Source organism: Cardiocondyla obscurior, linkage group LG10, assembly GCF_019399895.1.
Source record: "Cardiocondyla obscurior isolate alpha-2009 linkage group LG10, Cobs3.1, whole genome shotgun sequence".
Taxonomy (NCBI): Eukaryota; Metazoa; Arthropoda; class Insecta; order Hymenoptera; family Formicidae; genus Cardiocondyla; species Cardiocondyla obscurior.
Window position 1 is genome coordinate 1,738,855 of NC_091873.1, and position 25,301 is coordinate 1,764,155.

General features: G+C 40.2%; 1 protein-coding gene and 1 long non-coding RNA gene across 7 annotated transcripts in view; one reads left to right on the forward strand and one right to left on the reverse strand.

Moving 5' to 3' along the window:
* Positions 1–25,301, forward strand: part of LOC139106073 (uncharacterized) — a 278,883-nt gene that overhangs the window by 229,162 nt on the left and 24,420 nt on the right. For both annotated transcript variants that reach the window (XM_070662553.1, XM_070662554.1), the window contains exon 7: positions 14,586–14,774. In XM_070662553.1, the coding sequence (XP_070518654.1) occupies positions 14,586–14,774 (189 nt within the window). The remainder of the gene's footprint in view (positions 1–14,585; positions 14,775–25,301) is intronic.
* The window catches only part of LOC139106076 (uncharacterized), a 156,801-nt gene that overhangs the window by 69,527 nt on the left and 61,973 nt on the right, over positions 1–25,301 (reverse strand). For 4 of the 5 annotated variants that reach the window (XR_011546296.1, XR_011546297.1, XR_011546298.1 and 1 more), the window contains one exon: positions 9,582–10,148. This is a non-coding gene — a long non-coding RNA (uncharacterized lncRNA). The remainder of the gene's footprint in view (positions 1–9,581; positions 10,149–25,301) is intronic. The other variant, XR_011546299.1, reaches the window with a different exon arrangement.

Below are 25,301 nucleotides of genomic sequence, written 5' to 3' on the forward strand. Positions count from 1 at the left end.
CCAAATTTTTTATTAAACCACGCATAAAAAAAAAGAACGGGTAAGATTAACATTTATAATTTACAAAATCTTTATAACACGACGTGTTATATATTTTCAGTGTTAATTTTAAATCCGAAAGGATATTTCTCTCGCAACGAACGAATAAATGTAGTCGCCAATACAAGAATTTTCCCACCAAGCCCTATTCTTCCGACAGAACGAGACAATTACGTGACTGTCAGTTCGAGCGTGATTCATGAGCCGGAAAATACGAGGCAATTTTCATTTTTTATCGTTCGCCATGTGCTCGAGAATCAATCTCGAGGCGACCGTAAAATCGCGGCGCGGGCGAATGGGATGTCATTTTGCAGCGATGCTAAGGCGGAAAAAGAAAGGTGGGCTACGTACATACATATATGTGTGTGTCCTGCCCGATGAAAGTGGCAGGAGCACGATTTACGAGCGCCAGTACGTACGATGTGGGCTAAAGTTCACCGAGTTTATGCTCGACATTAAACGTTTATGCGCCACCGCTATAAGTCACCTGCGCTCAAGGTACGACGACATTTGAATGCACTTTATCGATAACGATGCCGAGGGTCGAATTAGGAGGGAGCAAGGGACAAGGAAAATCGTTGACTTCACGAGATGCAGGCCAACAAAGGGTGGAAACGATCTAAAACGAAGTTCGTTATCGCAGTTGAGAATCTTGTGACAAACGCAGCGAATACGATTCTAGACTGATGAATTATAAATTCGCCATACCGCACCGCGAAAAAGCCATTTTAGTACCCGGCCACTTTTCTAGACGATTAAATTCGCATGAAACCCGTGAAGCGGGAACAAAAACGAGACTACGATGAGCTAAACGCGAAATTACGTAATACCATCAAGACCGATCGATAAAAAGCAGTAATTGTCACTTAATCCTAACATAATCCTTGATTATTTTCCGCTTGTTAAAATAAATTTACATTCTTAATTTTTTTCAATATATGCGCGTTTTTATTGCATCGACCTATAGTACAATTCGTCTTCTATTTTTGTCGCTTGCCATTCAGCCCGTCGAGTAATTGTTTACGCGCCACAGCGGATTATCGAGCACGACGCATACGAGCCGAGCCGTCGACCTGTTGAAAGCTCCCAGGTGCGAGCACGGCCAAGGTCGAACAGAGTGGGCTCTGAACCTGGCGTCACCCGGTGGCTGCCCGTTTCTTCCGGGTCATAGTAATTCGATACGTACGCGAACGGGCGCCTTTTTGCATCGGCGCGCTTGTTTATGCCACGCACGCCCCCGACATACCGATGGAAAACGGGAAATTGAATAAAGTTCGCAGCGGGAGAGTCGGCCGCACGAAAGCGCGCTTGGGTATATCGAGCGGAATGATATATTTGACAAGGTTCGTATTGATACGTGCATATTACATGCGCCGTAGGGGGCCACGTCGCGTCGCAGCCTCGGCCGTCTGACCATACGCGAGCACGTATCATTTACGGTCGTTCGGTTCAACTCATCCCGTCGCCCCCGTCTCACGGAATCGTGCTTTCGTTGTACTACCATTGTACGTACACACCGACCGGCGCAATAAAGTTCCAGAAAAGATAACAAAATTACAGATAACAGAATCGATGAATATTTTACGTTAAAATTCCAATTAATTACTATTAGAAATTATACTTATATTACCGTCGACGAGTTAAGTATATACATATTTTCACGAGGATCTGATACGAAGTGATAAAGTAATAGTTACGGTAAAAAAAATTTATTTAAAAAATATTTGCGAAATTTTACTGCGTCGATTAAATATTATTTCTTATAATAACGAGTAGGTTCGATTCGGATGGACCGGAAGCAGCCTCCATGCATCGTGATTCATTTATGAATATGTAGAGGCGCGTGATGGTGGTCAGACACCGGAAAACTCTGGATAGCTAGGGCATGAATATGCTAAGCGTAACGTAGTACCGCGGGGCTAAAGTAATTTTTTTTTCGCTGCATCGATCCTCGCGAGTTAAAGTGTGAAGGTCTATAGTAAAAAATAATTTTGCAATTTTATCTGCTTTTTTTTTTGGTCTCTCGCATCGGTTGGTCGCACGGTAAAAAGGCTGTTATTCTTTTCCAACTTCAATTATTCGACATTACGAAGTGGAAAGAACAGATTTGCAAAAAGCGGAGTCGAGGAAGTCTTCGCTCTTCTTAATCGCGAGCAATCGAGCATCGAATGTGAGTTAACTTCGAAAATTAACGTTTTACTTATTAATTCTTTTCAACAATTGCAACTTTGAGAACGAGAGAAAAATTGGTTTCAGATAATTCCAGAATTTTTTATATCGCATATTTGCGTACAATAGAATAAATAATCATTACTTATCAGTTTTCAGCAGGTTGATTTTTAGCAGACTCAATTTTATTCAATGTAAACTAAACATATAGTTAACGATATACCATTTTCACCGGAAATGAGAAAAACGAAGAAAGCCTTTTTAACGTCTACCGAAATAACGAATTGTTCACCAGAGTAATTTTAGCGGTACGGTCGAAATTAGTTTTAGAAACCGAGTACGGTTCGCTCGGCAGAAACAGGCACGAGGAAAAACGGGTTTTCGATATGGAGCATAATTCCTGACCGCGCCCATCGACAGAACCCTTTGCCTTCGCCGAAAAGTATTCGCGACGTCAACGCTCCCTTCGTTACGACTGCTCGTCACGCAGGCTGTTCTTCGGATATGGAAACCGAAAATTACGAGCGCGGGGAAAGTTCGGCCTTTATCTTAGACTTTTATTACATCGGCTGTCAGACCGTACGGTGTGTGGGAGAACGCGTGCCGTAGAAACACGTGCGATTTAACTCGCGACGACTATAATTGCGCGCTGCACTTTACGGCTGGTCGTCACGCTGACGTCATTGATTCCCAGAGAGAGTTATCCCGCCCTCACATAACGTGTGCCGCACGACGCCCGGTGAGCTGCCCCGCTTATAATTTCCCAACAAATCGCAGCGTCCAGATAATCGCTCCTTTAATCGAGAAACAAAGCCAGCCGTTCTTGCCGGCGAAAAATTGCCCGGCCATTTGATCATTCACTTTTTTCGGTGTACCGCGAGATATCGCCGCGGAAAACACACGATATCGTCGAGCAGAGCGATAATTACGCACGCGTGTAAACGACTTGTCGTCACGCGAGTCGCGCATTAATCCGCGGCGCCGACCGAGAAAAAAAGGAAAGAATTCGCCCACTCGGAAAAATAGGAATGTACGTTTTATTATAATTACGCGATATAATCACACGTTGTTGGATGTCATGGTCTATTTATGACGTACTGTGCTTAATGTCGATAGCAGTGATATTTCGTTTCGATAAAAGACACGAGCGCAAGCTGGCCAAACGTAAAACTTTTTTTAATAAACTTAGTAACGCTTATTTGCTCCCTAGCCAATTCTTTGATACTGAAATGCAAACCGCGTATCCGAATTAATCGATCGAGAAACGCGACGAAAGGAGAACGCTTTTCGCCTCGCAAGCGCGACTAGATTCGCGGATATATTCGTCGGAGGCGAGTATTCGAATTCAGACGTTTCTTAACCCCCGTACGCGTGATTTCGATACGTTATCCCTACCCGATAGACGGCAATCGTCGTGTCTTCGTCGCCGAGATTTATTACATCGCGGCTTTAGGCAGAAGCGAGCAATTTACATTCCCCGCTACACGTACGTTCGGTTTCTGCGGCTCGACGGTATATCCAAACGTCGAGACGTCTCCCCAACTACTATGCTCTTCGTCGAAATTACCAGGGATTACGTACGGAGGAATTGCCTGACGTGCGGTATGGCGATGACGAAATACTCACGGCACGCTATTAAATACTTCGATTATTAACGATTACCGCTTAGGAGAGAATAATGTTAAAAAAGAAAAAAAAAACATTTAACGTGTCATGAGTTTCCAAATATAATATGGTATCGCTTGGTTGTTTTTTAAATAATAAAATACAGATAAATATACGTTTAAAAATAAAAAGTACGCTAATTACCACATATATAAAGTGTTTCTACTGCTTAAAATTTAGTAAGACTTTAAATCTCTTCGCTATGTTTATTAATATGTTAGTAAAGACAGCACTATAAAAATAATTCTAAAATGCCTTATTTTATCGAATCTCGATACGTCTATCTTGGATTATCTTAAGATCGTCTAAAATTTCACAGAAGAACGAGTGAGTAGCGTCTAATGGACCCCCCACCGACCGATGTTGTTCAAAGAACGGCGAGATCCTTCAAAAGATCGCAAGCACCGAGTCTCATTTGCATTCGAGATTGCGAAGGACCGCGTACAGCGTTACTTTCGGTCTTTTTGCCGCGCACGACATCGCAAACGCTATCGTTGCCGGTCCTTTCGTAGACCAGTAATTGGGTCAACGGAGTTAGGCACGGAAAAACGGATGACTGACAAAGAAACGTGAACGTTCGATATAGAAAGATAGGCAGAGACAAGCCTGACGAAGGCTGACTTTCCGTCGAAACGAAGTGGCTTGAAATTAGTTTACCTTTGGAAACCAATTTCTTTCTCTTTCGTTGCCTTCCACTCGCCTGCCACTTCCTGTCTGACATAAGAGCGATTTTTCTCCTATAAGAGGAGGGGCCCCCGCTTAGAGTAACGAGAGACGAAATTGCCAAAGGGAGGAAAAATAATAAATAAACGGCACGGGACGGCTGATAATATGATAAGTAATACAGGCGCACTTTATCGCCTTTTCTCTTCGCGCGCATATATTAAAGAGATACGTGTTCGATACGTCTGTATTAGCAATTGTATTCTATTTCTAGTGTCGCGTACGATTTTATTACGTCGAAATATGCGCGTTTTGAAAATACACGTTTATATTTATTCGATATTAAAATTTTATGCGCGCGAAAACGTTGGATTATCGCGACAAAAGTTAAAGCGGATTCGCGCGTATTCACCTTCGTAAGTTGCAGAAAGTATCAAGTGTTTTTGATTCGCCTGAGAAGAGGAGAGGCGGGGTAAGGAAAAGAAGAAGATAGAAACTGGCGGAAGTTGGTGGCGCGAGGAAATTTATGACTGTCGTACTTCACGGCACGTCAAGCTGTGTTCCTTACGGCCCGGCTGCTATAATCTAGGCACTTAGCATCTTGAATTTTAAAACGCGATACTTTTTAGCTCGAAGAAAACGTTCCTCTTACCATTTATGGAAAGGAAGTGATATATATTTGCGTTCGAATACTGCAGCTGTTTTCCTCAACCGCATTAAAATCATTTATTAAAACGCTGAGTGCAGTTGGCTGCACATCTCCGGCAAATGATAAGAAACGAATTTCGATTATTTAATCAATTGCAAGTTCGTGGACGTATCTTTTTAAAGATGTCTATATATTTAACGAACGTGAAAATCGACAAAAAAAAAATTAATCGCTACTAAAATAACACACATCCGACGAATGTTCGCATTCGTTCATGTTCGTTCGCTAAAAACATACGCACCTTTTATGATCGAAGAAAAAATATTACAAGTGTGACTCGAGCAACTGAATAGAAAAGGGCAGGGGGTGCGAGGATTAAGAAGAATTAAATAGACCGATGTTGTAAGAACTAGGCGAACGATAAGTCAGCCCGGGCATTTCAAAATGTTCCTTTCCACATCGCTTGTGACGCCGCGATATTAAGCGTATGTACATGTATAGTCGCTATTATCCAGCCATTACAACGTCACACCGTTGTACCAGCGTACACCGCGAGCGCGACGCTCGGTCTGGGTTAAAGTAGCGTGCGGCACGCTTCCACTATGCCCGCTATCGCTACTTGACTGACAACCCTAACTGACACAGGACCCCTTTGCACAAGCCAGCCAGCGAGCCGGTCCGCTTAACCAACCCTCTACCGTCGTCGTCGCCACCGCCGCTGTTACCGGCCTTCCCTTCCCTCGCGCACCTAACCCTGTCCACCCGCGCCTTTGTTAGCGAGACGACCGCGGAAGTATTGCGTTACCCTGTGTACAGGTACACTCTTGTCTTGCGCCACGTCGCAGTGCCTACGTACTGAATCGCAAAATCCCGCCCGGCCGAGATAAGCATACCGAAAGTGCACGCCGGCGAAGGGAGCCTAGCCGAGAAATAGAGTTCTTAGATGATACGTCAGAGAACACGTGAGATTTTTCGCACGGTAAAAGTGTGCCCTTAGATTAGCTCGTGGAAAGTAATTTGTAACTCGATTCCAATACAGCTTGACAAAATTTTGTTTACGGTAAATCAATGAACGATTATTTATCACGGTATAAAAAATTAATATACAAACTAACATAGAAACGCGTATCTAAAATATACCCGTTTATATATTTATTATATTACGGCGTTAATAAATAACGTCTTTCGTCCGAGGAAAAACCCGGGATATAAAAACTTTCTCCTAAGCTGACTTCTGACCACCAGGACGGGGTGCGAGATTATATTCGTGTCATCCTATAGATATTTCATCGTCGGGGAAAATTCGACGTTGATGGGATTGCATTCGCCACGTCTCACGAAAATCAAATTTGTCGGTAGTACACCCATCGCGAGGGGTGAAATACCTCTGACCCATTTCATGGCGTAAATTTCGTTCGAATCGCCTGGAGGTCTTCACGGTGTAAATTCCTTAACGACCGAGTCAGAAACTTTAGCCCTTTGCCCCGAGGCCGGACATTTAGATGGTTTTAGCGATATCAAGCCATAAATATGCGTCTGATTATATCAGTATGCATAAGTGTGTTTAAAAAAAAAAGCACTTATTTTAGAAAGATATTGTCTTTCATAATAATTTCGACAACAGCAAGCATTTGCATTGATACTAAATATATAAGTAATAATATTAAAAATAATATCAACTGTTAAAAAAAATTAAAATAATAGCTCTTTCTAATAATAGAAATACAAAACTTCTTTATTTACTAAATTAAATTAATTAATTAATCTAACGTGCGTTCGTGTGGCACATTTATTTCCCTGCTTACGAGAAATATGACCGGTTTACATGCGAGATCGATTATTGCGCGTTCGAAACCGAATGTCGTGATTCCCTCGGAGCGAAAAGATTGCTATAGCATTAACGAAGGGATTCCGCCGATAACTAGTCTCTCAAAATGGCAATTACTTAAATGAACTGCATTTACTGAATAATCTTTACTTAAAGAGCATGCAATCAATGGCAAGCGCGGTCTTTGATGATATTCGTGTGTTGTCGAAGTTAAATCCCCCGGGGTCTTCGCTTCGCGTCTCTTATAAAGGAAGGCCACACGGCGCCAGACTGCGGAGCACCGCAGTGCGCCTTGTTGGAAACCGAAGTTGAGACGCACTCTCCAGTTTCAACAATTAGTTTCCGTCATTCACGTCTTTCTCTGTCTCTCTTTCTATCTATCTATCTATCTATCTATCTCTCTTTCTCTCACAACGCAGACTCACGTGAAAGAGCTTTGCGATCGAGCAATCAGATCTCTTTCATGATAACCAATATCTCTATAACGCTGAGAAAGAAGTGTAATCTAATTTTCGATCAATTTAGTTCGCACAGATAGAAAGCCAAAGCTTGAACTTGTATCGAATAATAACGCAGTAGATCAAAGCATAACGGATGAAAGCAACTGTTGCGTATTATTGTGAAGTTTCCGTTCACTGCATGCTAAACCATTGACATTTGCACTACTACAGTATTTTAATTTATATTTATACGTGTAAATATATTGAATTACTATATGTTCAGTATTTTTTTTTTTTTTAATTTTTAATTCGACATTTCTTTTTTGTAATTAATTTCTACTCCTAGAAGACATATAATTTTACTTTTTTAGACGTCGTTCTCAATTTACAATATGATCTACAACGTAGCATCCTGCTTCGCGTTATATCGTTTATCGCGTTACGTTATTTATCGCGCGTACGCGAATCAATCATCGCTTGATTTTATCGCGCAGACGATGACCCGATCGTGGGTCAGACGGGAATTTATGTGGAACTTTACGCGACACATCGCTCATTTATAAGCGCCGAACATGTCGCGCCATGATCGTAAATTGGCGGATAATACCTCCGAGGACGAGTACCGTCATAAAACACTTGTTGTAACCTAACGTACGTAAGCGCCTCGATGTTTCGAACGTTAAAGAATTAACACGCTACTTCCGTCGCAGGTGGAATTTCCGGTGATATTATCCTAACGTCTATGTAACGCACGTAAAAAATATTTTATGACAGATAGCTATATTTGCAAATGCAAACTTTTTAGAATTTAATATTTTTTTATTGCATTACAGGTGAAATGATTGATGTTGTCGAAACGTGCCGAGCAAAATTTTTCTTAATATTTTACGATAGAGTTGCTTCTTCAATGCTAAATTTACGTGTTTATTCATAAGATTCTGTTGCAAAATCAGATATTTAATAAGTCAACATCTAGTGTAATATGAGGAGCTAAATGTAACGATTTTATTTTTTACTATGGCATTCGAAAATAATTAAAACTCCTATCTCCTTTCCTTCTTCTATCTTAAAAAGAAAAAAACTATAGACTGACACTTCTGAATGACTATCGTGATGCTTCAGTAACATCTTCGAAGTACTTCGTTAATTAATATATAATAATTAGTATTAACGCACGAATTTCGCAAATTTTTTTATTTTTAATATTTTTTTAAATTATATTATTTTATGCAATATTATATTTTTTATTTTATTGTACAATTTGTACAATGTCCTGGAACGATGTTAGAACGCATTATAAAAATGCATGCGACTCACCGGACGATGCGCAGCAGCGGAGTTGACGATGCAGCAGGTGACTGTAACATAAAAGTAAAAAATATTAATTGTAGAGATGCTGAATATTGTTTTTTAATTGGAAAAAAAATACATAAAATTATCTGATAATAAAACGTCAAAAATAAAGAAAAATTGATTCTCACCTAAAAGTTGCTCCGCTGGTGCATGACGCCCGTTCCGGGCCTCCTCCTCCTCTCAGTTGGGACGTGTCGAGCCATCCTTCCGCGCACTAGACACTCGCGAACGCGCCCGAATTAATTACTATCGCGAGAAATAATAACTGAACGCTGTATCTCGCGTGATATTATATGACACTCCCGTTTATAAAATTCGGATAAGAAAATCTATCGCGCGACTACTTTGGCGAAACTTCCGATACGTCCGACGAACCGGCTACGGTTCGTATTTATTTTAATTTCGGCGTGCGGCACTTTAATTTCTCCTTCGGATTTTTATCTAAGCGGAACTCTTGTTTTACTTTGATAAAAATCCGAAGAAGTGTTGAGCTGTAATAATATCAAGTTAAATTGCATACAGTTGTATGCAATTTATATTGATATATATAAAATAAAAATTAGAACACAAAATATACAATATATAAATTGGTTGAGTCTTTCTTAATTTATTTTATTTATTATTTAATATTTCCGGCGCGGTGTATTATTTTACTTTATTAAAAATTTATATTAATATATTTGAAATATAATTTTGCCGCGTGTAATATCAATAGTAATTTTTCCCACCCGAAATTCTATTAATCTAAAAAAAAGAAAACATGCGACCGACTTACTACTTTGATGTGCAGCGGCGGAGTTGTTGATATGTAGATCTGTAATAAAAAATAATAAAAAATTAAATTGTAGACATCTCAATGTTAATTATTTAGAAACAAAAATTGCACGTGATTGAATTAATTTATTATATATAGTATTATATATAGTAATTTTTTAAATAAAATAATAAAAAATAAAGATATCTGGTACCAAAACGAGCTATTAATTTGTTAAGAAAAATGATGCTTACTCCTGGGTTGCTCCGCCGGTGCTAGATGCCTCTCCTAGGCCTCCTCCTCCTCTCAGCTCTGTTAGGGACGTCAGGTTGATCTTCTTTCAACACGAGTGCGATAATTCTCCTCTAGATACTCATCTGAAACAGTAAAAAATTTTACCTGATTAGCATTTTCAAAATACTAAGTTGAAAGTCATTATACTTATATATTTATTTAAATAAAACTGATGCTTACCCTCGAGTTATTCCACCAAGGTGCAGTATCTTTTCTGAGTTTTCTTTTCATCTTAGAATATCCGGGATATTGAGCTGATTCTCTTTCAACGAAAGTCCTCATCTGGATCGCCATCTGAAACAGAAATAATGTACTGGTTAGTTTGGTAAAGACCAAATCTCAGTTAATATCTATATTCTACTCTAACAATAAGTATTATTCGACGCGTGCACAGTTCACCGTGTGTTTTAATGCCGGACGACCGTCAACATATTCCAGCGCTCTCATGTAAACACCGTGCGAGCATACGCTGCCTGTGCGGCTGACCTCGCTCGCTATACAACTCTCTATATAACATATTATTTAGAATAATTTTTGGAACGAAAATTATGCTTCGATAAGACTCTCGGTAAAAGAAGCTGTAATATTGTGAATTAGTGACATGTATTGTATACACGAGTTACGTGAGACTATTTTAATTAATACTTTTTAATGGTTTTATTTTATATTATGTTATTATTACTGTACCATGAACAATTATTTTACGCCGCGTATCGAGACCTACTCGCGGCGCCCGCTGCACGGTTATCGTGGACGAGACGATGGACAGACACCGTGCGCGCGAGCTACGCCGCCGAGCTTACCGAAGGTTGCGCGTTTGTCGTAGGTCTGCTCACTGCGTCAGCTGTGTAGCCGGCCGTCGTGCACGAAGCAATGACCTCCACCGTGCGCGACTCGCGTGCACGGTGCCGGCTGTGTGTCGACCATGTTTGGAGTAAACGGCGATGTGTACGCCGCGCGCGCGCGAGTCACGATATCGCCTGCGTTACCGACCACTGTTCGCCTATCGTTCTTTATGCAGCGGTTACATGCGTTACATCGAAACTTTACGCCGAGTATTGCACTCAACATTATCCCGAATATATTACGCACTTCTAGTTATCGAATATGTCGCGGTTTTCGTTACTCTATCGACTGGAAGAACTGAATATAATTCACGTGGAGATAGAGATGTAACTTACGTTAAAGAAAGGACAGGTGCTTTCCGTATTAAGAACGTGGACAGAACAATGTATTATGCGTCGGGGTTGCATCGTCGATCGTGAAATACGCGTAGAATTCCGATCCGAACCGGACGTCTCTTCCGTAGGTCTTTCTCGATCGGCAGCTCGCCGGGGAATGGAAAGGAGACGACGGTAGCTCGACTCGCGCACCGGCGCGCATGCGCTCGTCGCGCCTCTCGCGCTCTCACGTACTCTACTAGTGCGAAATTTAACTCGGCATAAAAAAATTAAAAATTAAATTCCATGGAGAGTTTTATATCAAATATTAATTAGATAGTGAGTTCAAAATATTGCGAGTCTCTAACTAATAGATGCGTCGTGGTATTCGATTAATTAGATCAATTATTTCTAGTTAATATAATTAACCAAAAGAAATAAATTAAATTAAAAATAATTACTGTCCGAATGTATATACAATAAATTACATTTAAGATAACTAAAATCGTTTAACGTGCCATGTAGAATATATGCGTTTTTATTCGTTGTTTGTTGCTGGAAAATTATTAAATGTATAATAGTTTTCTTTAACGTAAAAGAAGTTAGAGTAGATAAGACCCACGAAGCGCGCGCTTTGAATATGTATGTATATCGTATCATAAAAAGTAGACTTGCGAACATTATTTAAATGAAACGAATATTAAATTTATAAAATTAAAAGAAAAATAGAACAACTTGAATATGTTACTGGTTGGATTAAACTCTTAATAAATCTTGAAGAGATTTCTATAATCACTAGCGCGTTGATCACAGCTTATCGCTAAGACTTTTGTCCGAATCAGTTACATGTTTCAGGCTGGACCGCGGACTAATTAATTCCAACATACTAGCGCGTAAACCTAGATTCATAGCTCGTGGAGAGAACGTATAAATTCGGGTAGAACGACGATAAAATCCTTCTCCCGTTTTAAGGGTTGTACGCACTTGGTCGAATTTTGATGGTTACGAGGCAAGTTTGTCGAAGATCTCCATCCCGAAATGTAATTTTTAAATAACTTATTATGGTATAAGCCTATCCAAACGGTGAAACTTAGAACTTTTAAATAAAAATCGTTTTTATAAAAACGTATCGTATTTTTTTTAAAAACGCATGCATACAAATTATGCATATATTAATCATTAAAAAGAAACAAGCACTTAAAGAAAATAAAATATTCGTAGCAAATAACGGTATTTTCTTAACGTCAGAATTTCACGCTGTAAATTGTTGCGCGTAAAGGCTGTAACGCGTTACGAGTCGGAGTTGGTTCGGTGCAAAGTGTCCTTCAGCAGCTTCGAGGACCCGAGACCGATCTTACTCCGACCGGGCCTGTTGGAGCGGAATTGATATCCCCCTTCGAAATCAGCTTCGTAACGAAATACCGGGTAGCTGCGGGCAAGCACGTAGGACCACCTCGCAGATAGCCGGGTCTCAGAGAACGGATGGGACAGAGGGCATCGACTCACCTTCGAGTAGAACACCCTTCGTAAAAGGGTGAAGGGCGCTGAAGAGGCCCGAGCGATCGATGCATGCAAAGTTCCTCCAACAAGGCTGTCGAGGGAGCCGTTTTATTTCCGGTCTTTCGATCAGTAGCGCTCCGGTCTTTTCGCGAAACTATTACGTGGCGAAGAGACGCTGGGAAAGAGGCGACAAAAATGCCGAGGAATGGTAGAGGCTGGGCGGTCGGGGGGGACAGAAACAAAAAAGGCACGTGTCTGTTTTTGTACCTGTGTGCCGTCGGAGCGACGGGGGTGTTTCCGCATGCAAGAGATAGGACGTGAACCGCAATCTGAACGAAATCTCCAAACCCAATTTCCTGGACAGACAGACAGACAGACGGACAGACGAACGTAGCCGGCGCGAGCGAATCGTGGACCGCTCGCGGTACAACATCGATCTGGTTGCACCGGAACCGGATGCGGCTTTAATAATGCATCGCCGTGACTTCGCGCGGAGAAACGCGTGCGCCACACGTCTTATCGGGCCATTTGAGTTCTCTTAAATCACGCGCGAACGTAAAATATAGTGCAAATTTTAGATAAGAATAATTGAGGAGCTTACTAGGAGAAACAACTTAATACCAACTAAATCCTTACTCCTTATCTTCATTTTATAGTTCTTCATACTTAATTAATATAACATAAAATATTAATCCTCGCAAATGTGCTCCACCAACTTATAAAAATAATTAATTATCGCGGTATTATCACGGTGCAATAATATAATGAATTTGCTTGCATCTGAAGGTATAAATACGAAGAAAATACGTTAACCGTCACTATAATAAGAGCAATACAGAAATATCGGATTTACGAAAAAATCTCAAAAATGCTGAAGGCTGCTGATAAATAGAGTGGCAGGTCGCTATCCTGTGTACGGTTTTTAATAAAGCAACCACTTGTTTGCCAGAACGCTCAACTGTGCTCGACATTTGCGAGCAATATTCGATTTCACAAGTGACCAGCAAATATCTCTTCGTATATATGAATACACGCGTTACTCCACTATTACATTACCCGGCGCGACCATTGTGATACGAATATATTGTAATTGAATAACGTGTTTGATATTTTTTAACCTGTAATTGTTAACATTGCTCATTTTTTATTTCCCCTGATAATAGATTAACTCATTTAAGATTTATACGGTAAAAATTAACTCTTTGTATTAAAGCGAATATATCCTCTGTAACAAGAATTTAAAAAACATACAGGGCGCAACATGAAAGTTTTAATTAAATTTTTGCGAATGAAATGGTTATGTGTACATTTCGTAATTGGTGTAATCTCGCGCGGACGAAATATTATACACATCATTACCACTGTTATTTCTATATTAATTACACCACATTAATCATGACATTAACATGTCAAATAATTGATAAAGCTATCACGGATGGTCCTAATGTAAATATAACTGTGACCGTTTTATTAAATGCAGTTTGTTTTAATAATTTTATGTGCACTTAATAAATAGGTATTGTGGCTCGTTCAATGACCGATCGGATAACGTGGGTCAGAATAATTTTAGATCTGACATTCGCTTACAAGTAGAAATTGTCTATCCATTTTGATGAGCGTATTATTCAGCGCAAAGCTAATTTATTATACAATATTCATCTATTGAAGCGGATTCGTCAGGCGCTTAAGTGACGGGAAAGCTTTATCTTTAGTCGCCAAATGTAATCCGCTGTCTATCCAATTGGCAGATTCCGAAACTAATTCAGTTTCATAATAATTAACGAGTTTATCGTTAACTACAGTAACGTCCCGCAATCACGGTTGAAGGGCTATATTTACGCTTGCAATACTGAATGAATAATGCGATTAACTTCAATGAATCTCGATACATTATAATATATTTCAAAATATTAAAAAGCAAAAAAAAAAAAATAGAAAACAGTATTTCTCTTTCTACATAAATTTTTTCCGGTATCCTATCTCAGATTTAATATTTTTCAATTTACATAATAAAATATTACCGTCGTTTTTATGAGGAATAAAGTTTATTTGTATTTTCTATGTTGCACAGGTAAAAGTTATGCTGAGGGTGTCGTCAGGAGACGGAGGTAGCTTCTTCAACGCGGATAAACGCAAGAAGCAAGTTACGTTAGTGGACCCAACATCTGGGCAATCTTCATCGGCGGAAGATCGACGTCCTACCGTGGCGGCACCGAAAATGTTTGCGTTCGACGCTATCTTTACCGAGGAAGACTCTCAGGTAAGCGATAAGATTACAAAAACATATAAAAATACACGAAAACTTCTCCAACTAGTTATTATTTAATTAAATGGATCTAGAAACAAATTTATAAAATATATTTAGATATTTTTTTCAACTCACTCTGAAAAGTGCGATAAAAATAATTTACAGATATTAATAATTAATTAAATTAAAAATAAAATTAAAAAAAATAATTACAGATATTACAGATATTTTAAACTTAGCATTATTTTCATCCGTAATATTAGTAGAAAAATCTTAGTTTTTATTTTTATTTCAATCTTTTGATATACTTCAAAGTTGTGTAATCATTTAATTTTAATGTGAGCATGAACTTCACGTTCTCCACTTTATATGCGGACTTGGCACGGATGCTTGTGTCGCATAAAAATACTTGAAATACCTTGCCATGAGATTAAATCGACAGCGAGCGGGACTTAATTTCTGCCATTCAGAGTACTCCGTTAACGTTTTAAATTTCAAATGGCACTCAAGTGCGACGCAACGAACAAAGCGGTACTTATAACGAACGCGCTTAAGATCGCTCGATAGTCCGGAGAATCTGCATGAGAGAGGGAGAGAGAGAGAGAAAGACGGAGGTCTCGAGTCAATGACGTTTTCGTCAGCCAGCTGTTCTGAAGTAATAAGTAGCAACAGTCCTCAATGTAACTCCGTACTTGAAGACTCTCTCCCTCGCTCGCTCGACTTTGGTCTCACTCTGGAGAATTCTCTTCCCCTGGCTTGATCCTTCGAAGACCGCTAGCCGGCTCGATTCTTCGGAATTCGTGAGAAGGAAAACGCGAGTTGCGGAGAGAAAACTCGAGAAAGTTTGCGAGAAATAAAAGAGAGAGAGAGAGTCGCAGAGCGCGGAGAGGAGAAAAGGAAAGTTAGAGAGAGAGAGAGAGAGAGAAAACCGGAGAGAAGAGGAGTGCTCTAGAATATGTACGTGCTCCGCCGAGGTCTTACATCAGTAGTGGAAATGTAAGAGACGTCCCTGCCGGGCGCATAACTAAACTAATTTCCCGACCTCTAAACTCCACCTCTGACAGGAAAATCCATCCCTCCAGGCGAATGTTGCTCTTTGCCTGTGACTTCCCCGTTTGCTACCGAGCAAACCGAGCTCTACCACCAAACAGCGTCCATAAGACATTTTATCGTGTTATCATACAGGCGGAATAATTTTTTACGGTTATTATCTCCGGTATTAGGTAACATATATTTTTCTTTTACACATTTTATAAAAAAATCTGTATTAAAAAAAAAAAATTTTTAAGCGTATTCCTACTTGAAAACATTTAAGTAAGTATAATTTCATACACGCATATTTTTTTCGATATAAGCTATAAACGCAGCGTTACAATCACTCATTCATTAACGCGGGAAATTATTACTCGTCGCATTGAAAATTCTTTTAAAGATCTGCGACGGATATCAATGATTTTAACGAATTGTATTATTCGATTTTGATGGATGGCACCGCCGAAGTAAATATCGCCGGAGATCGTAAGTTACGCCACAGCACGATGTTATATACACATATTGAGATATTTCGGTACTCCTGAGGGACATTATTGAGCGTCGGATTCAAATGAGCCTGGAGCTACTGGATATTCCTGAATCCCCCTTTCCCTTTCCGCTCTAACAGTTTCTCTCTCTCGGTTTCTCTACCATATTCCTTCAACCGCGTCTGGTACTCCAGAGACACTGTCCCACCTACACTTTCTCCTTTCTTCCACTTTTTAATCCCTCCCTTTCTCTCAGTTTTCCCCTTTGCCCTAGCCTATGTTTATAAGAACCATAGAAACCAATCGATTGATTTGATCAAATGTCCGTCGGCCACGGCGATCGTCATTGAAAGACACAATAGACTCTTTCTCCCCTTTCTCCCTTCTGTTCTTTCTTTTTTTTTCTCTTCGCGATCCATCGAACTGGTCGCGAATCAGTTGAACTTCTGGGGGTGAGCTCCACGGGAATAAAAGAGCCGAATTCGAAAGAGCGAGTCCGGCGCGACTTTTCGTCCTTTCCGATTGGCCGTCAAACACACTCTCGCTTGAATATTTTAAAGACCGCCGGGCTGCACCGCCATTCCATCGAGCAACCCTACAATCGTTCATCATCAAACTGGCGATCTCTTTGACGTTTTTTTAGACTCGAAAGGATCGATGGGTGCCGATCACCGCCTTTCGAAGGTTCCGATTATCAACATCTACCGACGAACAATTGAGATCGTAACAATGAAGTCTTTCTTTTAATATCAAACGAACACAGATTATCGTAATAAAATTGAATAAAAATAAATTTTATTCACCGCAATAACGGGATAAACAAAGAACGAACTTTAAAAAAGAGTACTTTTAAATTAATCGTGGTAGAATTTTTGCGATATTTCGTGGGAATAAAATTTTATTTATTTTCTAAATATAAAATAAATAAAAATATGCCGACGTTCGCGCGTCATTCTATTGACAAGCAAAATGATTGTGACACAAGTGGACATTTATTCCTGAATTGACAACGGTTATTTCGGTAGTGGCATAAATCCATTTGACAAACTATATTTGTGCGATGTATCGAACAGTATTTCCATAAATATATCCAGCGGGCACGTGGTATCTATATACGTGAGCTGCAAATTAACAAGAATGTCCGACGGCTAAAGAAAATACGATTAACCGGAATTACAGTCGAACTGTTTGCAAAGAGTACGCCGCAAGCGCAATTTCAATTATTAACACTTCCACCAGTTAAACATTAATGGGATCTGCAACGACAGTAGTGCAAATTCTATCGATTATTTGATCAAGTTTGCGATAAACTTCGATAAAGCTTCAGATTGATTTAAAACTTGTAACAGGTCTATATTTCCAACTTGGAGAATATCGTGGAAATACTCGAGCGAGAAGCGATATTGAAAAACGTATATATCAGATAACCAAGTTTATCTCTTCGAACAGGAAATAATGGGAAGAGACAGAAGGAAGCGCGGTAGAATCCTTTTGAAGATTTTTCTCCAGCGCGCAATTTGTGCAAAACTTTCTTTTCGCGTATTCGATCACGTGGACACACGCCGCTCGCGAGTATAGCGAACTATTTATTGGAAAGAATACACGGCGAAGCGGAAAACGCACGCGGTACGTATTTTCCCTCCCCCCTCCCCTCCCTGCGACGGTGCAAAGTCTCATTACTTTCCAAAGCGACTTCGCGCAAAATTTATCACCGTAAATTCTTTAAATATAATTTATCGAAGCGTGCGATATATCTTCAGCATCACCGGTCACCCGGCGGCGCGTTCTGCGATAAACTGAAAATCACGTGGCAACTGAAGCCTACTACTTGAGTGTTAACAATGAGCTGCCAATAGACGGACCGCGGGAACGAAACCTAGCCGCGAATCAATCGACATCCATCTCAATTATGCGCGTCATACGCGCAAACAGCCGCGCATTCGACGTGCACATATGCGGCCGGCATATATCGCCATGTGCGTGCCCGGCCGACAATTCCAAACCGGCCGGCGACCCAGCCAGGACAATGCATCTCGACCAGAATAATTCACCGCGGCCATTATAGCCGCGGCAGGACAAGGGCTTTATTATTGACTTACGACTAATAGTCACGCTGTGGATTACGTACGCGCGTGTATGCGCATCTACGTCCGTGTGTGTACGCAGAGCACACAGCCGACGTGTATGCACGTCACCGATCTATTGCTCATTTGCCAGGATATGCTGATTGAACGAGCCGTCCGATGAGACCTATAAGCCGACGATACCTCTTACTTCCTGACTGCCGCGAGAATTCAGTTGCCGCGCAAAAATGTATTATCAAACGTCTCGCTTTGCAATTTCGTTTGTAATTGAATGAATATTCAACAAACAAAAAAAATTAATTTTAAAAATGAAGAACACAGGCAGCGACGGAATAATATATTCATCGTACGACTGAAAACGTGCAAGCAGCCCGTGAAATAAATCAATATAATGTTACTAGTTAGCGCATTTTTATTAATATAAGTTGCAAAGCTTTCGTATAAACTTATGCATAATACAATTAAAGATCAGTTTTTTTTTTTGTTTTTTTTTTCGTCTACTTCACTAAGCGAGCTTCTTTTATAGTGTAATCGTTATTAGCAAGCTGCAAATTATTTATGACTACGGATATAAATTGTTAATATTAATATCTGAATTTATCAGCTTCTGAAATTCCTTTCCGCAAATATAGAAGATATCCAATATTCGCGAATAAGCATGATCGGCGCGGTGTTCGTCACTACCTCGAGCAAATGTACGATAATCTATAAACCCATCATACGGTTCTGTGGCCGAGGTATCCTGGCCTCGTATTCTGCTCCGCGCTCCTTACCCCTTAGCCCGTGAGCTGCTCGGCCAGTTATCCGTCGTATCCTCTCGAATGACGTATTTCCATATTACAGCGGGATTAATTTGCACCGTGACGCGACCGAGTGTTAAGCAATGCTGATGAAGTTTGACAGGTGCCAACCGAGCAGCGGCGAGAACGAGCGGACAGTCGTTGCACCTCACTGCACCTATAGATACTAGCTCCGACGGACTACGGCAAACTATAGCCGCTTTCGTCTTTGCGGAATAAACTTAGTTCCTACGTGTATTGAACAACGATACGCGATAATGAAGTTTGTAACTTAATATAAGATATTTTATTGAACAAATTATTTGATACTTGATACTTTTAATTTTTTTTTTTTTTTTATGTTTACTCGTTTCGAAATAATTGCTCTCTAACAAAAACGTTCTTTTTTTTTTTTATTATTTTTTATTTTAGTTATTAAATAACGAATTAGATTCGAATTACCAATAAAATAGTATACGATCGAATTTAACAGATTTGTTTTTTAGGAAATCGGATATCACCGGTGAAATAAATGGTGAAAAAAAAAGAGAGAAAAACAAACGTTGGACAAATATGAAGGATAAAGAAACGTGCGGTAAATAGTGTTACAGTTTTGATTTTGTATAGTTCAGGCAGACACCGGGATTTCCCGAATGCTTTTTTTTTTTATCTGGCAAGCTACTCTTACCCACGCAGGGATTAGAGGGTGGCGTGATCGGGGTGGAGGGACGAGAAATCGGGTAAACCGGGGGATAATGCTAAAAAAGGAGAAAAGAGAGGTGGTTCTCGCTCGTTTGCTCCCCAGGCGCCAATGATGCCAATCTTCCGTATAAATCGCGACATATTTCACGACATCGCAGTGGAAGGACGTTCACGCGAGCTCATGCTTTGCCATCCTTTCTCGCCTGTTCGTCAGTCTCCCGTGTTTATTCTTTTCCGCCACTACCACGAGTCATTTTGCGGTCTCAAAGGTGGATGACAAGTTTTGCGAGTTGTTACCTCGAGAGTTATTGCGCCGCGTGTCAGCGAAGATTCGAGTCGAAAGCTCCGTGATGTAAATGCGATCGTACGTTGAATGGTGGACCGCCGGGTATTCTTCGATTTTATCGGTTTTTAATCACTTGGCACATCACTGCCAAGCCGTCATCAATTATTCGTCAATTTTAAAACAATTTCTTTTACGGGCGTTTGTTTCTACATTAATAAATTATGGTATTAGTAACTAATTATTAAATTACTAGAAATCAATCAACGCTGAGCGTTGTTGGACCCAAACGTAGTAAGGTTTGTTTAACATTTATTTTTCGATCGCCAGCGGAAATTATTTGTAAACAGCTAGAGTGAAATAAATCGTAATACATTGCACAGAAAATGTGTATTGCAATTTTCGGAATTACCTACTCGTAAATTTCAACAAGAATATTTTTTTTTCATTATTACGCGAACGTGAATTTCGCACGTTTCGTCTCCCCACTTCTTTTGTTCAATGTAATCTAGGTCACAATCGCTAACCGTTCACGTCTCGCGGCGACTATACGAGGGCGAAAAGCATCCCCCCAGGACTGTTTGTTTTTTATCTGATTTTCATCGAACAACTCCGACGCGATAGACATTTCGTGACTCGCGTCTACATGCAAATGCAACTACAATTTCAAACAAAAAAAAAAACAATCTCGTAACCCTTGACTGTGACATTTATAAGTATTCAGATAAATAGAAGCCTACAAATCACTGTGAGGCATTGCAAATCGTTGCAAATTAACCAAGAGAAATACCGATTAATTATTATACATTTTTAATTGAGTATCGAGAAAAAAATTCGAGTGTGTACAAATTAAATATGTATAAATGGTTGCGAGAGAAAAAGAGAGAAAGAGAAAGAGAGAAGCTATGAAAAAAAATTGTCATTGCTGAAAGTGAATAAACATGATTGGCACGATTGTTAAAAGTTAGGCAATGGACGACCTGGCGCTGTCACGATAAAAATGCTGATCGCATCTTTCTTCAATTGATAGCAAAATTTCTGTTCAACACGTTTTTCCCATTTTAATGTTCATGATCGTGCCAGAAGAAGAAAATTACGTGACTCGCATTTGCTATTGTGCGAATCGAACGAGTGAACAAACAAGCGATGATATAATTATCTATTGCTCGAAAATTGCGCGGCACTTAGCGGTGAATTTATTTGATTCTCATCGAGAACTGGAAAAAAGTGTTTCGCACTGAATATCAAAACGACAATGAAATCAAAACAATTTCGATCTTATTTCCTTGCGCGCAATGCATAATTATTAGTTTTTAAATATTAATTTAATTATCACGAATAAATATTATCGATAGTATTAATATTCAAATTATAATATTCAATTATGTTATATCTTAATTTAATATTATGCATATATTAATTTTAATCTAATATTTTTTGCGCTTTCCCCCGGCGTTGTATATTTTAGTGAGGCTCCGTCTTGTTCTATTGTTTCTAGTTATATTAATATTGATACGTCAGCAACATCGCATACTAATTTGCATAAGAACATCATCATAGCGTATAAACGAGTCGACCAATGAAGCGCCCGACGTAAGCCGCTGTATTGTACTGCAAAGCTCATACCAGAAGCCTCGTTGGCCGGAAACGCTTATACGCTATGCTCTTATGTAAATTTGCCTGTGATAGGCTTTAGCTTATGCTTTTGCAAAAGCACAACGCTAAATGGCAGTTCTCGTATTTTGATATTTTAAAGAAACGAGACAATATCTATTGTCAAAGAAGCAAGATAATTTCTCTTTTTAATTTTAATTGCTCGGCATTTCTGTTTATAATCTTATTTTTTTTTTTATATAGGTATATCATATATATTAAAATTGAGTCTCTCGGTAAATCAGTATTAAAATAACTTGTTTTTAAAGCCTCGCTTGGAACGTTAAGGTTTTCCTTTCTTAGATAAAAGTGCAATTATTTCATTTAATATATTTATGTAAAGAAATAATGAGAAACAATTTGAACGGAGTAACTTCCTGTGTACTTTTAGCGTCGATAAAAGTATTTTGCAAGAATAAAAAGAAGTTAGTTCGAAGGTAAGAATACGAATTTCACAAACTGAAAGTGCCGTCGCTTGTGAGCCGAGAAACGTCCGCAGCGACGTCACTTCGATTCGCCACGAGACATTGCCGTTGAGGCATCTGGAAAACTTGCGAATTAAGAGATTCGTCGACGCGGACGAAAGGGAGGAGGAAAAAAAGATCATTCGATTATTTCCAGCCATTAAGGGGAGCCCTCTTCCTCGTTCATCTCGCCTCGCGAGGGTAAAACGTTTCTCACAGCTTCTTTCCAAACTTTCGACATGAGTTTTACATTTCGCGCTCAGAGAAGGGTGAAGAGGTATCGGAAGAAGGGGTGGCAATAAGAGGAGGAACGAAGCGGTGAGCGTAGACGGCAAAATCGAAACCGGGAAAAAGTGGGAGAAAGGTTCTTCGTCGTGAATTCTTCCTCGCAAGCCGGAGGTAGGCCGGCGAGAGCAAGAACGTTCGACCCCTCCGCGCGATTGGTATTCCGGTCCGGTGCGCCAATATTGCGTTACCGAAACGCGTCATGCAAGCCGAATTCAAACGGCTACGAGCGTGATGACACGAGGCCGCTTGTAAGTCACACCGCGGCACGTGTCTTTTAATTCGCACTACCCCGTTCGAAATAAACATCGCGAGATAAGCGTGATTGAAACCTCACGTTTGCACTGAGCTACTTTTTGTTCATTATGCAAATTGCAAATGACTTGGCGAGCGCAAAAAAAAAAATAAAATTGTTCTTTCGATTAACTTGAAATTAATATAATTAAAAGAAGTAAAAAATTACCTGTTATAAGTATTTTGCGTCGAGTCTTCGCTTCGGAAATACTCTTCGCGAATAGATTAATGATCGTGAAAGTTTCCCCATGTCGACCGGCACCGTCATTCGTTAAATATAATATTTTTTCGGTACGCAAAGAGCTCCGCCACGTGCGTACCGACTTTCTTAAAGAATGTCGTGCGCCACAACGCATGTTTGCTACCTCCATCCTCACTTGCCCGCCCGACGAGAGATATTTGTTTGTCCCACCCCAAGCAACTTAACGCGTTATAAAAAAATGTAATCGCTAAATATTATAACAAATATTACATCGAGTATTTACTTTAACGTAGCACGAGTTTTTAACTGCTGGGCATGTCGCGGTATTCGTCAGTTGTGTTAATTATTTGTAATTCACGTAATCAATTTAAAGAAACATAATGTGTACTTTTTATTTTATTTGATTATATTTTATATTTTATTTTATCTTTGAAGAATCGTTCCGTAATCGCATCCGAAAAAAAAAATTTTACAACTAATGCAAAGGCCTCGGTCAATTAACTAATTTCCACTCGATTCGATTTCCGGTTATTCTCCGCGCGTATCACTTTTGGGGGAGTCCGGTGATTATTAAAAGGACATCAAAGCGGAAAGTGAATTGCTATTGTTATTGATTTTTAACGAAAATCCGAGAGAGAAAAAAAGAGAAAATTAAACATCATTGCGTACTGGTGTCTACCCTGAGGGCGGACATCACAGAGGGGTGGCCTCGCGCCGGTGAAAATTTTCAAAGGCTCGACATCTATGGGCAACCAGCTCGCGCGCGCATCAAGAGTGCGCGGCAGGATCCATTCCGCAATTTCTCCCGCCGCACGGGCGCGGAATCAAGTGTTTGAGATTATGACGGTGGCTCCGGTCACGTATTTCATTAACCGTCAAACCGACGCGCGACGGTTCGGAGAGTTCAAGGGCGAGATCTCCGGCAACCGAGGGTGGAGGTATCTGCGAAATATGTTTGCTTTGCGTTATATCTCACGGGATGATCCTGTTATAATTATGAATATCGTTGTTGGTACCATAGTAAGTGTCGGTTATTCCGCCATCGGTTTTAGATATTGGTTTTCCGCGGATCTACATTTACGCCTCAGGCAAGATATTTGCGTTTTAATATTTTAATTTTATGCTTGTCAATTAAACTTTTTAAATAGTAAAGTAATGTTTGTGAATAATTTATAATTGTAATTATTTATCAAATTGTTACAAAAAAAAATACAAATTGTTACAAAAAAAAAAGTTTTTTCGTTTAAATCTATTTCGAAAAGTCAGTGTAAATCTGCGGCAATATCGACAGACTCGTTTGCGGCTACTCGCTGTGCCGCCCCTTTGAAACGAGCAACGAACAGATTGGTATTACCATATTAGGAGAGGGACTAGACTCCTTATTTCCCTATCCTTTTGCCGCCGCGGGAAATAAAAAGGAAAAAGGGAAAACGATCGACCTCTTTTTCTGTTCTTCGCAAGCGACGTCTTACTTCGACTTCGCATTTCGACCGCCTTTCCGAATCTACGCCTTTCCGTTCCGTCTTCTTCTTTTTCCGTCTAACCCACGATACGTCTCTACCTTCCTTTCCGCGCTTTCTCTTTTCACGAGCCTCACATCCACCCCTTTTCCATCTCGGGCTCATCCGATTCTCGTCCACGAAGATTTCAATCTTGTTTCGCCGAGGCATTGACACGTCCTCATCTTCCTCCTGATTTTCTTCGTAAACTGCGGAACCTTCTCTTATAACACGACCGTTTTTCCAACCTTCTCGTCGTCCGAATCTCCGTTTGTTATGCGCCATCGAAGCGAGAAGGACCACCGATCCAGCGGCGTTTTTTATATCGATCGCTAAGAACGCATCAGCCGCAGGCTCAATTCGAGATCCTCGGCAGCTTCCGCAGGAAATTCGTGAAACCCACCGCCTGAACGAACAACCCTCCGATTTTCCCGGCGTCATCTACCTTTCCCTCAATTCTCATCGATACTCGGTATCTCGGCATCAATCGACGGTCGGCTGCTGCGACCATTTAACCGTGGACTGGAGCCTTTTTTAAAGCCTGATCCCACTTGGGCCGGATCCAAACGCTGTTTCCCGGCGCAGTAAAAGTCTTTTCCACTCTATGAATACATTAAGAGCAAACAAAGGACCATCTTCCGTAATCTCGTGACCCCTTCCTTTCTCCCTACGTCTTTCTCCTAGCTTTTCACTCTGGAGATGTTACACGCGTTTATTAAACCCGGCTCGCCCACGTGCTTTCTTAAACACTTTACGAGGACCCGGCAGAGCTCA